We start from the raw sequence: 14,973 nt of genomic DNA, 5'->3' as shown, positions 1-14,973 counted from the left end.
GGGTAGATATCCAGTAGTGGGATTGCAGGAATGAATGGTAGATCAATCAATTTAGTTCTTATCAATCTCCACATTGTTTTCCATATAGGTTGTACTAACTTAAATTCTCACCAGCAGTGGATAAGCATTCTCTTTTCACCACATGTATGCCAACATCTATTGTTTTTTGATGTTTCTTAATGGCCATTCTGGCTGGAGAAAGGTGGTATCTCATTGTGGTTCTAATTTGCATTTCCCTGATGATTAGTGATGTTGAGCATTTTTTTCATCTGTTTTTTGGCTATTGATATATCTTGTTTTAAGAAATGTCTATTCATGTCACCTGCCACTTTTTAATGGGATTTGTGTTTTTCTTGCTGGTTTGAGTTCCTTATAGATTCTGGATGCTAGTCTTTTGTCAGATGCATAATTTTTAAATGTCTTCTCCCATTCTGTAGGTTGTCTGTTTACTCCAATGATTCTTTGCTTTGCAGAAGCTTTTTAGTTTAATTAAGTCCCATTTATTTATTTTTGTTTTGTTGCATTGCTTTTTGGGTCTTAGTCATAAATTATTTGCCTAGGCCAATATACAGAAAAATTTTTCCTAGATTTTCTTCTAGAATTGTTATGGTTTCAGGTCTTAGATTGAAGCCTTTAATCCATCTTGAGTTAATTTCTGTATATGGTGAGGTGAGAGGTAGGGATGCAGTTTCATTATTCTATATGTTGCTATCCAATTTTCCCAGAACCATTTATTAAATAGGATGTCCTTTCCCCAAATTTATATTTTTGAATGCTTTGTCAAAGATCAGTTGGTTTTAAGTATTTGGCATTATTTTTGGGTCTCTATTCTGCTCTGTTGATATATGACTGCTAGATCTGATAAATGAATTCAGTAAAGTTTCAAGTTACAAAATCAATGTACACAAATAATCTACATAAATCAGCAGCACTGCTATATACCAATAATGACAAAACTGAGAATCAAATCAATAACTCAATCTCTTTTAGAATAGCTACAAAAATATATAAGAATATACTTAACCAAGAACCAATAGTTCTAAAGGGAGAACTATTATACAAAACACTGCTGAAAGAAATAATAGATGATGCAAACAAATGGAAATACATCCCATGCTCATGGATGGGAAGAATCACTATTGTAAAAATGAGACCACAATGCCCAAAGCAATCTACATATTCAGGGTAATTCCTATCAAAATACCAACATCATCTTTCATAGAATTAGAAAAAACAATCCTAAAATTCATATGGAACCAAAAAAGAGTCCAAACAGCCAAAGCAATCCTAAACAAAAAGAACAATCTGGAGGTATCACATTATCTAACTTCAAATTATACTACAAGGCTATAGTAACCGAAACAGCATGTTACTGGTTTAAAAACATATAAATTTATGTATAAAGTAACAACGTCCTATTGAGTTTGCAGCACGCAGTGTTGTGATATATGTGCTAATAATACAACAAAAGGAGAAAGGGAACAGAGCAACAAGGGAATTCAGCATAATCTACTGGAATTCGGTTAGTTTAAATCTGAAGTGAGTCCAGTAAGTTAAGATGTATATGGTAAGCCCTAGAATAATCACTAAAAAATAACTCACAAAAATATAGTGAATAATTAATATTGTTAACACGGCCATACTACCCAAAGCAACTACAGATTTAATGCAATCTGTATCAAAATGCCAAGGACATTCTTCACATAAATAGAAAACACAACCATAAAATTTATATAGGAACACAAAAGACCACAAACAGCCAATGCAACCCTGAGCAAGAAGAACAAAGCCGAAGGCATCACACTACCTGACTTGAACATATACTAAAAGGCTATAGCAACGATTAATAAAACAGCATGGTTTTGGCATAAAAGCAGACACACAGACCAATGGAACAGAATAGAAAGTCCAGAAATAAATTCATGCCCTATGACCAACTAATTTTCAACAAAGGTGCCAAGAAAACACACTGGGAAAAAGGACAGTCTCTTCAATAAACAGCGCTGGGAAAAATGGATAGCCACATGCAGAAGAATGAAACTGGACCCCTATCTCTCACAATATACACAAGTCAACTCAAAATTGATTACATACTTAAATATAAAACCTGAAACTATGAAACTAGAAAAAAACAAAGGGAAAGTGCTTTATGACAATGAGCTGGGCAAGAATTTTTTAAATAAGACCTCAAAAGCACAGACAAAGCAAAAATAGACAAAGGGGATTACATCAAACTAAAAAGCTTTTGCACAGCAAAAGAAACAAAGTAAAACAGCCTACAAAATGGGAGGAAATATTTGCAAATTATACATGAGACAAAGTGTTAATATCTAGACTATATAAAGAACTTAAACAACAAGAACAACAACAAAATAGCCCAATTTAAAATTGGGCAAAACACTGTAATAGACATTTCTCAGAAGACATACAAATGGCCAACGGGTACATGAAAAAATACTCAACATCACTAATCATCAAGGAAATGCAAATCAAAACCACAATGGGATACCACTTCCCTCTACTTAGAATGGCTATTACCAAAAAAAAAACAAAAACAAAAGAAAACAAGTGTTGGTGAGGATGTGGAAAAAAAGAAATACTTACTTAATGTTGGTGGGATTGTAAATCTGTACAGCCACTATGAAAAACAGTGTGGAGATTCCAAAAAAATTAAAAATAGGTGGGGCACATGGTGGCTCACGCCCATAATCCCAGCACTTTGGGAGGCTGAGGTGGGCAGATCACTTGAGGTCAGGAGTTTAAGACCAGCCTGGCCAACATGGTGAAACCCCGTCTCTACTAAAAATACAAAAATGAGCCAGATGTTGTGGCAGACGCCTGTAATCCCAGCCACTCAGGAGGCTGAGGCAGAAGAATCACTTGAACCCAGGGGGCAGGGGTTGCAGTGAGCCGAGATTGCACCACTGTACTCCAGCCTGGAAGTGCAGAGTAAGATTCTGCCTCAAAAAAAAAAAAAAAAAAAAAAAAAAAAATTAAAAGTAGAACTACCATATGATCCAGTAATCCCACTACTGTGTATATATCCCCCCAAAATAAAATATGTATGTTGAAGAGGTATCTGCACTCCCATGTTTATTAAAACACGATTTACAATAGCCAAGATATGGAATCAACCTGAGTGTTCAACAATGAATACATGAATAAAGAAAATGTGATATATAAACATAATGGAGTATTATTAGTCATCGAATGAAATCCTGATATTTGCAACAACATGGAGAAATATGGAGGATATCATGTTAAGTGAAATAAGCCAGACACAGTAAGACAAATACCTCATGATCACACTTACGTGTAGAATTAAAAAAAAAAAGAAGAGTTGATATCACAGATGCAGAGAGTAGAACAGCGGTTACCAGACACTGGGGTGGGGCTGGGAAGGGAAAGACAGGAAGAGGTCGGTCAACGGGTACAAAGTAACTATTGGACAGGAAGTATAAGTTCTGGTGTTTTATTACACACTAGGGTGAAGATGGTTAACAGTAAGGTTTTGTATATTACAAAACAGCTAGAAGAGAGGCTTTTGAATGCTTTCATCACAAAGAAATGATAAATTCATGAGGTGATGGGCATACCCTGATTTGATCATTATACCACATGTATGTATCAAAACATCAAATTGTACCCTGTGTCAATAAAAAATAAAAATATGACAAAATTGAAGTACTCACATTTCCTCACTTCAAAATTTACCAGATAGCTACAGTACTTAAGACAGTGTGGTGCTCACATTAGGACAGATATATAGGTCAACAGAAAAAAATTGAGGTTCTAGAAATAAACCCTCAAATTTATTGCTGATTTTCAACAAGGGTGCCAAGACAATTCAATGAAAAAGGAACAGGCTTTTCAAAAATTAGTGCAGGGACAACTGGATATCAAAATGCAAGAGAATCAAGTTGGACACACATATAACCCCAGTTAAGAAAGAAAATGGACCAAAAACCTAAATTTAAGATTTAAAACTCTCAAACTCTTAAAGGAATACATAAATATAAATCTTCAGAACCTTGAATTAGGCAATAGCTTCTTAGATATGACACCAAAAGCACAAGAAACAAAAGAGAAAACAAAGTGGGCTTCATCACAATTTAAAACTTTTTTTAATTCAAAGGATACCATTAAGAAAATGGAAAGACAACCCATACAAAGGGAGAAAATATCTGCGAATTATATTTCTGATAAGGAATTTTTATATAGAATAAAGAACACTTATGACTCAATAATAATAAAAACACAAATATCCCAATTTAAAAATTGGCAGAGTTTAAATAGACATTTCTCCAAAGAAGATATACTACTAGCCAATAAACACATGAAAAGATCCCCACATCATTAGTCACTAGGAAAATGCAAATTGAACTACAATAACATAGCACTTCACATTCACTAGGATGGCTATAATCAAAGGCATGGACAATAAGAACTGTTGGGGAGGATGTGGAGAATTGTAAGCTTCATAAACTGCTGGTGGCAATGTAAAATGGTGCAGTAACTTTGGAAAACAATTTGGTAGTTCCTCAAAATCCTAAAGACAAAGTTACCATGTGACCCAGCAATTCCACTCCTACATACATACCCAAGAGAACTGAAAACACGTCCACAGAAAAACTTGTACACATATGCTAATCCACACCATTAGTCATAACAGCCATGATGGGGTTCAAGACACACTCCCCCCAAATATTTTAAAGTGAAATAATTTGAGAAAAATGCAGAAGCAGGAAGTTTACTCTCTGACCTTCTCCTTTCTCCTCTGAAGCAGGTCGTAAGAGCCTCATTCAGCAGGTGCTCTCCCTATATTCCTTACCTCTGAAGACAGTTTCTGGTGAAGAAGATGAGATGCCTACTCACTCTTAGAGCCTGCAGATAAGATCCTGAGACACTGACAAAAAGCTGACAGAAAGGTAAGAATTCTCACCAAGGCCTGCTCTTCTGGATCTCTGCCTGAAGTACCCGATCGAGAGAAGACAATTAAAAAAAAAAAAAAAACCTCCTCATCCCTTCCTCTCCAAATTCAGATTAGCAGAAGAAAAACATTTGTTTGGTTTGTGACTCTTGTATAAATTTAGCTTTGGGTACTCATTACCTGTAGATCCCTTCTCTCCCAGGGTCGCTATTGCTTTCCTATTTGTCTCATTTTGTGTACTGAGAACCTGGCTTGACTTCCCACCTGTAAGGGATGTGTGAACTGTCAGTTTTGTGTATGCAGGCAGCCAACTTCAAGTTGGGGGCCCCAAGAATATAACCGGACAAAAATGTGATTTGCACCCTATTTGCATCTAGTTTACCAACTATCGCCAGCTCTGACAGGGAGTGGGGAGTAGGGAGGTTATCTGGGTCTTTCTTTTGACTATCCTTGGGAGTGGTTCTAGGTCTTTGGAGGATCACTTCTCAGCCTTTTGACTATGATCAAGTGTAGATTTTGGGAGGGCTGCATCTTTTTACACCCTTTTGAGGATCCTCTTCATCCACAGTAAGACATAAAAGGCTTATTGGTTTGTGGTGTGAGTCACTTAATAGATACCTTTAGTTTAAAAAGGTCAGTACTGCCAAGAATATTTACTGTTTCTCCTGGCTCAAACCTGATAGTAGGATATTTGAAAGAATTTGTTTTTTAGGAGTCTATGGTCAGGAGTTGGCCAAACTGTAGGCTGACATTCAGAACCTGATATGATAGATACACACACACACACACACACACACACACACACACACACACACACACATTTTTTTAAGGCTACTCTGTTTTCTGTTTTGGATCTTGCTTCTCCCATGGGAACTTAGTTGCTAGAAATACTTCTTCACAAAGCCCTGCTGACTATATGCACTTCCTATTCTGTCTACCTCCTTTTTGTTGGAACTTCATTGACCTCTTTGGGAAGCCTGAGATCTCCCCACACTGGCACCTCTAAGACTTCTTCTCTCCATTAGCTTCTGCTTCTCCTTCCACATTTTTTCACCTTCATTCTTTCATTCAGTTCCCTTGAATCCTTGATATGTCTGCTTTCAAGCCCCTACCTCCTCCCATGCCTCTGTCCACCTGTCAGACCTATTCCCTTCCTACTCAAGCCCCTCAATCACCTGAATTTTAAGCTCCTTGCTCTCAACAGACTTAAAATCTCCCCAAAACAACCTGAGGATGAAAAAGAAAAAAGCCACAGCCTCCATAAGGTTACACATCAGGGCAAGGGAAGGTCGTGAAGGTCTTCTCCACAAATATTGGTATACAAGTAACCTTAATTTTGTCCCAATTGCCAGGAACAAAGTGAAGAAAAGATAAGAGCCAATTATTTTGTACAAATCAGTGAGTTGTGTGCTATGATTTACAACTCATGGCTAAAATTTTTTAAATGAAAGCCATAAGATCTTGGCATCTGTCTGTATGCTTATGTATTTACATGTAAAACAAAAGTATTTAGTTTTGTATAATGTTATTTTTCCAATAGTAAAGAAATGAGTTAATCCAATAGCAACAACAAAAGTTTACCATGGTTTCAATGATGATGGTGAGGTTCCCTAAGCCATCAGTCAGAGCTACGTAGCTTCCTCCTTTCTCTAAATGGCCAACCGTCTTCAGGTAATACCAGCCAGGTTGAGTAAACTGAGTGGTATGAGCTATAGAAAAACAGAAAGTTCCAAATAAGACAAAAATTGTAATAACAGTATTTCTTTTGGAAAAAAAAAAGCTGTATATCAATTTGAGTCTGATTGATTCAAACAAGTTATTTTCTATTTTGGAGGAATATATCTGTCAACCTCATGTTTAAAATTTTAAATAATTAATCTAGATAAATGGTACAACTGCAAGAAGATTCCTGGAATGATGGGTAAAAATAAATGAAGCTGTAAATTCAAGAATATGATCAGTCTTTTTTTTAAGAACAAAATAGTTATTCCCCCCAACCCTGGTTCATCACTATTTAACCCATCCTAAAATAGCTACCAAAAAAAGGTTTAAAAAGTTAATAATGAATTTCAGAAACTAACTTTATGGTTTCAAACATATTTATTTCCACCACATGTACATTTATTGGTCACCTCCTAAGCTCGTCCTGAAAATGCACTAAGCAATATACCATGTCCCAACCCTTGGAAAAGTCACAAAATTAAGAGTACATTAGTTAATCTAGATAATGTGGGGCCAACAATTTCAACATTCAAGGGTCTGATATACAAGTCTAACCTTAATTTTCTCACATAATTCTCAATATTAGAATATACAAGTCTAATATACAAGTCTAACCTTAATTTTCTCATGTTTTTGGGAGGACAATTTAAGGAGTTTAGAATAATATCATGATTACATGATTAATATGATTACAAATCTGTCTTAGGAGAGCACAACTAAAAGGGAAAACCACCAAATTTAAGTTTATAATAAAAACAAATTCACTCCAAATTCATAATTCTCTTCTGAAAGCATTTTACCTTTAAAGAAATTAGCTTTTTAGAAAGATTCTTAGGATTTTAAAACAAAATGGTAATAAATGTTTAATTTTTTACAAAAAAACTGCAGAAAAAATTTCAACACTATTCAGCAATAGATTTTGTTATTTTGTTTAAAATATAATCACTATTAGTATGGTTATATCTCTTCATGAAAAAGTGACACTATGCCATCCATCCCTGCATAATCTCAATTTCCCCTGTGGCTAATGAATGATAGTGTAGTAAAACTTTTGTGTTTCAATAAAAATGGATGTATTATCTATAGCCCTGTTCATTGTTTCTGAGCTATGTAAATTATGTCTTGTCTGGTAGAAATTTAATTAATTTCTTCCCTGTTGTGGGAAACTTAATTTGCCTCCATTGACAATTCATCTCCAATTCCCTTACATTACAAAAATTTGTGCTATGTTGACTTTTCATTTGAACTGTTTCTAACATCTGCCATCTGCCAGGATCCTTCGTATCATATGAGTAACATAAAATCTTCAGTATGTGCTCATTTTTAAAATCTTTATGAGCTTTACATTGTTGCCTATTTTGAAATTTACCTTTTCACAACCCACATTTCACAGATTTAGGGGGCAATATAAAGCCATATTTCACATAACTTTCATATATACTTATTCGATGACTCAATAAACACAGTATTTTTAATCATCTACCTTTGATTTTGCTAGCATATCATTCTAATTGAAACTATATTAACATAAAAGAACAAAGTGTCTTCAAAACTAATCTTAAGACTCCTAGATACTCTATTTACAAATACATAATTTATTAGCAATTATCATCGTTTGTAATTACATCCTTAGATGATTATTTATTTCTGTCTCTATCCCTATACAGCTCCTCCTTTCCCTCTCTCTCCCTTCCTCTCCTACACTTTTCTAAAAGCCTGGTCTTAGAATAATCACAGAGTAGTCTAGTTACCCTAAATATTCTCATAAAACACTAGCAAATCTTGCTTAGAAACACATACTTAAAACACACATAGACACACAGTTTATATAATCTTCTCTAAGTGTTTTTCTGCTTTGTCTCTTAGAGAAGAATTTAGGGAGTGAGAGATGGAACTGAACTATACCTGATACCCAGACAGGAGATTCTACCACGTAGTGCCCACTCCATGGCTCCTGGGCCGTCATTAACCCGCATCTCCCATAAGGCAACTGTTCATAGTAACTAGCCACTAAATTCCATGCGATTGTGCTAAAAGATTTGTTTGATAAAAAAGAAACACCAAGACAACTTGTGATAAAAATGTAAATGTCTAAAAACCTGTAGTAAAAAGACTTTATCGTAGTAATACACATATACATAAATGACAATAAAAGGATCACACAAAGTAAGAAAATATAAGTTGTCTAAATTTATTCACATTTTGAAAAATCCAGTGTTAGGTACATTTTAATATTTTTAATGATGAATCACATGATGAAAAATACAAATGTATTATGTGCAAGATTTTCACTGAACAGTGGTATAGCCAGAAGATGAATCATGTCTTACCAGTACCCAACACACCACAAATTTGAGCCAAATACAAATAAAGGCTTTGTGCATACCTACTTTCCTTTCGACAGTCAGCCTTCTTAATGCCCCAGTTTCATGACATAATTTTTATGAACTTGACTCTGAACTGTTCCAAAGTTTTACAATGGAGAATTATTAGAGTCAGACTGCATGGGTTTAAACCATGGTTTCACCACTTAACCTCTCTGTAAAATGAGGATAATAATTATATCTCTCTCATGTGAGTTTGTAAGGATTAAATGTACTAATGCATATGAAGAATATAGAACAAGGTCTGGACTGTAGTATTGCTATTAAATATGATTCCACTTCATCTATAAGTAGTAATTGGATCCGATTGCTGATCTGCTTTGTGGCCCATTCTTTCTTAGATGATCAGGCCCTAACAGTCCAGAGCAGGTGCTAAACCCTAAAACTTTGACTCTCTGCTTCTCAGGACATCCAAGGACAAAAGGGAAGTTCTTGAACTTGGTATTGTCGGGTCCCTCACAGATTAAAAAAACAAAGCTTACCCACAGAATTTTATTTTTCCTATCAAGTCCTCCTCCAGTATAAAAAAAGAGACTGACATTCTTAGCAAATCAAAGCCTTCTAATTCTATCAATACAAAGTAGAAATAATAGCCGTAATTTTCAAAACACCTTACTACTAGTGGATATTTTAAGTTCTTGTAATTTTGCCCATGGTTTGCAAGATGTGTGGTATCCTTTCTGACTAGTGATAGATGTATAACTCAAGACAAGCTTTCTGGAGGGTATTTTGTAAAATACATACAAAATCCTTCAAAATCTATCTATTTCTGACCATTCCATTTCTAAGAATACAGCCTAAGAAAACAGTCATGGACATGTACAAAGATATTTGTGTACAATTGATTATTTCAGTTTGTACAAAGCTATTAATCAAAACAGAGACAACTTCCAATTCTGAAAGAGGAGAATATTCAATAAGCAATAATATATTTTCCACATCAGTGTTTCCCAACTTGTGTGGCATCATAATCACCTGGGGGCACTGACTAGATGGACAGAACCCCAGGAGGCTTCGCTGTAGATTCTGATTCACAATGTCTGGGCAGCTGCCAAGGAGAAGGTATCACAACAAGTGTCTCAGGTGCTTCTTAAGGGAAGTTTGGGAAATGATGCTTTATGTGACAGAATATTTTAAAATGCATTAAAAACGATGAAGTAGAAATATAGGTAAATATGAGGAAAAGTTCCTAATGTCGTGTCAAGTGAAAAGCAGTTTTTTAAACAGATTCTACAGTATGGTCTCAATTTTGTATTTAAAATGTATACATGCCAATATAAAATAGGAGGACATTCACTAAAATTGTTAAGGATGGTTAGTTCTGGATCATAAGACTGTAGGTGATTTTGCTTCTTTCTTTGTACCTGTATTCAGTTTTCTAAATTCTCTGCCATGAAGATGCCTTACCCCAAGACCAAATTAAGTTTGAACCAAACTCTCCTAAGTGTCTTTTCTTTGACAAAGAGAAGAACAAACACAATATATGGCAACCCACATTAATATCACAACAAATATATAAATATTGGTTTGCTTTTGTTCTATTTATCACTGTTTAAGAAAGCTAATTGGAATCTATTCACAATTAGTTTTTCAAAGCATTTAAGAAATGCTTCCCTAGGAACAAAAGAAGTTGTGTTCTCCCTTAAGAACATCTACTTTTTAAACAAACAATTACACATATTAAGTGATGCCATGAGGAATCAATCAGACAGGCTGGGAAGCAGACAGTCCAGAAGACAACCAGCCTGGTCTCTTCAGCAGATCACTGTCATCAAAAATGAGGAATAAAGAAACTACTCTAGATTAAACAAGACTTGAGGGGCATAACTTTTAAATGCAATATGTGTGTGCTTGACTATTCCTTTTCCTAAAAAAAGCTACAAATGACATTTTTGGGGAACAATTAGGAAAATCTGAATATAGACTGAGAATTAAAAACACTCTCATGTATGAAAAAATGATACTGTGATCATGTAAAAGAGTATCCTTATGCTTTGGAGACATGTGCTAAAATATTTAGAGATAAAGCGTCCTTACATATACTATTTACTTCATAATTATTTATTAAAAATATATGTAGCTTGTCAAAAATCAGAGAGCTGCATGTATTTTGCTACATATAAATTATACCTCAATAAATCTGACTTTATTTAATATAGACTATATTCAAATATAGAAAATTAGATATAGATTAAGTATAGGTATAAAAATAGAAGACGCTAATAAGGCAAAATGTTTACAATCATTGAATCTAGGCTGGAAGAATAAGGAATTCCATTTTTTTCTAACTCTTATGTTTTTAAATTTTTTATGATAAAAACTCTAAAAGGGTTTTTAATAACTTACGAAGTCATATAGCCATTGATATAATTCTGATTTAAAATGCGACCCCAGCAGCCTGCACCCGTGTCACTATTTAAAGTGCTAAAGTCTTCAGAAGACCAAAGCTTCTTCCCAGTCAACTTTGCATCTTTTGCTGAATGGGTTCCAGGATAATGAGCCCTAGAAAAAAAAGGGTGGGAGTCAATGAAAAAAGTCACAATGTGGCACTTATATACATATATATTTGTTGAGTGTATATGTATATGTGTATATACATATATATTTGTTGAGTGTATATATATGTATATATACATATACAAATATATGTGTATATATATGTATAAATATATACACATATATTTGTTGAGTCTTCTCCAAGGTTTTCAATTTTAGAACAGTTGAGTAGCTTCCAGGTAGATAATGAATGTAAGCATCTGCTTTATGCCCTTTTGTCTCAGCATGCCATTAAAATGACAGCAAAGAAAACAAAAGGAGATAAACCTACAACAGCATACAGGATAGGAAGGAAAATCATCAATAGATAAGAAATTTCAATCTATTTCTGGAGCTCACAAGATGGATGGAAGTATATTGAAGGATGCAGGGAGCAGAGAGGGCCACAGCCTAGAACACTCCAAGAGGAGAATGAAGTAAAGATAAGATTCAGACTTCCCAGGGGAAGCTAAGGAGCTTGGGGCAATAGCAAACGAGTGAGGAGGAGGCCAAAAATAAGACTAGTGAAACCTTTATATAAAGTAGTACTCTCCCCATTACTCCTGTCCTTAGAACACAGAAAGATAGCTTGGCATTTACTCCCGGGCCAAAAACAAAAAACAAAACCCACACATGGTTATTTCTTGAATAAAAAGAATAAGCTACCTTGGGAAAACTAAATTACTGTATCAGAGGAGGGCGGTTCTCAACCCAGATGATTTTTGTCCCTGGAGGGAATATTTGGCACTATCTGTAGACATTTTTTTCAACTGTCCCACCTGGGGTTGGGGATATTTGCTACTGGCATCTGGTGAAGAGAGGCCAAAAATGCTGCTAAACATCCCACAATGCACAGGACCAACCCCTACACCAAAAAAATTATCCATTGAAAATATCAATAGTGCAGCAGGTGAGAAACTGCCCCAGAAAATGAATGCCTCCTTCATTTTATCATTTGATGGGAGGGGAGTCAGTCAGTAGAAGTATAAATACATATTCATTACTGCAAGAGTAAAATACTCCCATAATGATGATTGTGGAAGACACTGATTATAGGAATAAAAACAATTAATAAATTTTAAATGTAAAATAGAAAATAGATTGACAATCCAATAAGAGAGCACACTAGCTAAATACCTGTAGGAATAAGAGTATCTACTTTTTAGTTTAAAAATTATTTACAAAAAACAATGCAAGCAAAATAATGGAGATTAAGTTATATCATAATTCTAATCTTTGTAGTTTGGTGTAGTAGTATTTATAACATCAAAAGAATGATTGTGAATACTTGTTTTACTTTTTAGTTATTTAATTCCCTTTTAGGTCACAAATCTTTTAGGAAAAAATCCTATTTGGTAATTCTTTATACCTAGCGAAGATGAATTAGGGCACAATATCAATTTGGCATCCCAGGATTTCATGAGTAAGAAAATAATATACAATATATACTGGAGAACATAAAAAGAAGTATTAGAGAAAAATGAGGTTCCACTAAGATTTTACGGAGTCACTAAACTCAGGTGAAAGCAGGCATCTATTCAATATTGCAAATCTACACTACAAAGATACCAACAGAAATCTAGCATCCAACAGGATTAAGCAATCATTGTTCTGGCACTATAACGCCCAACCTGAAAAATCTGGCTACTAGTCTTTTAAATAATATAAATTCAAAAAATTACATTTTAGATTTATTCTTCTATCCCACAACTCCATTCTATTTCCATGAAATTCAGCTTTGGTACCTCAGCCAAATGTTAATTTTTAATACTCATCTAGTTGTCATCCAGTTGTCTAGTTGCCAAATGCATGTTTGGTGTATTTGGTTAAAATATATTTCTATATTAAATAAAACGCTGTAAAGTAATATGCTAGCATGTTACCAATAATCAGTAGATGTTAGGATTCTAAGTAAATTCTATCTTTATACTTTTCTACATTTTCCAAATTTTCTATAATGAACATAGTATATTTATAAAATGAAAAAGTAACTTTATTGAAGTTATAGGAATAGGTGATATATCCTTCATTCAGAAAACGACGAAACTGTTACTACATTCAAAACCCAGATGATTTATTACACGATCTGAGCAAAGAAAGGCAGAACTAATGCTAAAATCTGGGTCTTTCTTAATGTATAGATTTATTACTAGTGCAACAAAATGTAAAGGCTCTTTAAGAATATAAATTTTTATTGGGAAGCCAAGGCGGGCGGATCACGAGGTCAGGAGATCGAGACCATCCTGGCTAACATGGTGAAACCCCGTCTCTACTAAAAATACAAAAAAAAAATTAGCCGGGCGTGGTGGCATGTGCCTGTAGTCCTAGCTACTTGGGAGGCTGAGGCAGGAGAATGGCATGAACCTGGGAGGCAGAGCTTGCAGTGAGCCGAGATCGCACCACTGCACTCCAGCCTGGGTGACAGAGTGAGACTCCATCTCAAAAAAAAAAACAGAATATAAATTTTTAATGTACATAAGAAGGCAAACATTCTCTATCATTTCACAGCATTATTTTTCAAACTTCAATAACAGACAAAATTAAGATCATTGAAAGTAAACCAACTTTACAGTTTATCCTAACAGAGGAACATATTTGTACTTTAAAAAATTAGAATTTCTGGCCAAGGCAGAACATGACAGCAGCCCAGTTTCTGAAGCTCCTCAGTACTCCTCCTGAAACCAAACTGACCAACCAGATAAGGGAAAGGAAAAACTCACAGATAACACTGCCATTAAACCAGGTGATAGGGACTCTCCCCAGGAGCCTCACAGCATCAGAAATGTCCCAGGATCAGCAGATGGTATGTGGAAACTGGAAGTGAAAGGGGACTGGCTGGTACTCACACAAAAGGAGTAGACCCTACCCTAAGGGGGAGCATAGAAGACCAACTCAGGAAGATGGGAACATCTTCACAGGCTTGAAGTTAGGGGTCAATGCTCAAAACAGTGAATTCATTAGGAGATCAAACCCAATACTGTAACAGTTCAAACCAGATTTGTCCTGTAGAAATATGATATGAACCACACATACAATTTTAAATTGTCTAGCAGCCACATTAAAAACCAGCAAAGGTCTTTACCACAATAAAACACATAAATGGAAAAAATTTAATTGAATTTACAAGGCAGAAAAACATGGAGAACATAATTTTAATGATATATTTAACCCAATATACCCAAAATATTATCACTTAACATGTAATCAGTGTAAAACAATTGTAAATAATATTTTTATGTTCAATTTCCAAAACCCAGTGTATATTTTACACTTATAACACACCTGAACTCAAACTAGCCACATTTCAAGTGCTTCCTAAACATATGTGTCTAGTGGCTACTGTATTGAACAATAAAGGTTTAAGCAATAACAATTTCAGGAGAAGGTAGCAAATAATCAGGA

The 14,973-nt window shown here is 34.8% G+C and overlaps 1 protein-coding gene across 7 annotated transcripts in view; it reads right to left on the bottom strand.

The window, feature by feature from the left end:
• Nucleotides 1-14,973, bottom strand: part of GALC (galactosylceramidase) — a 61,381-nt gene that overhangs the window by 23,778 nt on the left and 22,630 nt on the right. For all 7 annotated transcript variants that reach the window (XR_004027792.1, XR_004027793.1, XM_030802712.1 and 4 more), the window contains 3 exons: nucleotides 11,383-11,538; nucleotides 8,558-8,682; nucleotides 6,512-6,639 (listed from right to left, as the gene is read on the bottom strand). Coding sequence is in view for 5 of the 7 variants with exons in the window: in XM_030802712.1 (XP_030658572.1) it covers nucleotides 6,512-6,639; nucleotides 8,558-8,682; nucleotides 11,383-11,538 (409 nt within the window). In the remaining 2 variants the exon portion in view is untranslated. The remainder of the gene's footprint in view (nucleotides 1-6,511; nucleotides 6,640-8,557; nucleotides 8,683-11,382; nucleotides 11,539-14,973) is intronic.

This window comes from Nomascus leucogenys, chromosome 22a (genome assembly GCF_006542625.1).
Source record: "Nomascus leucogenys isolate Asia chromosome 22a, Asia_NLE_v1, whole genome shotgun sequence".
Lineage (NCBI taxonomy): Eukaryota > Metazoa > Chordata > Mammalia > Primates > Hylobatidae > Nomascus > Nomascus leucogenys.
This window is presented reverse-complemented; position numbering and strand designations above follow the sequence as displayed.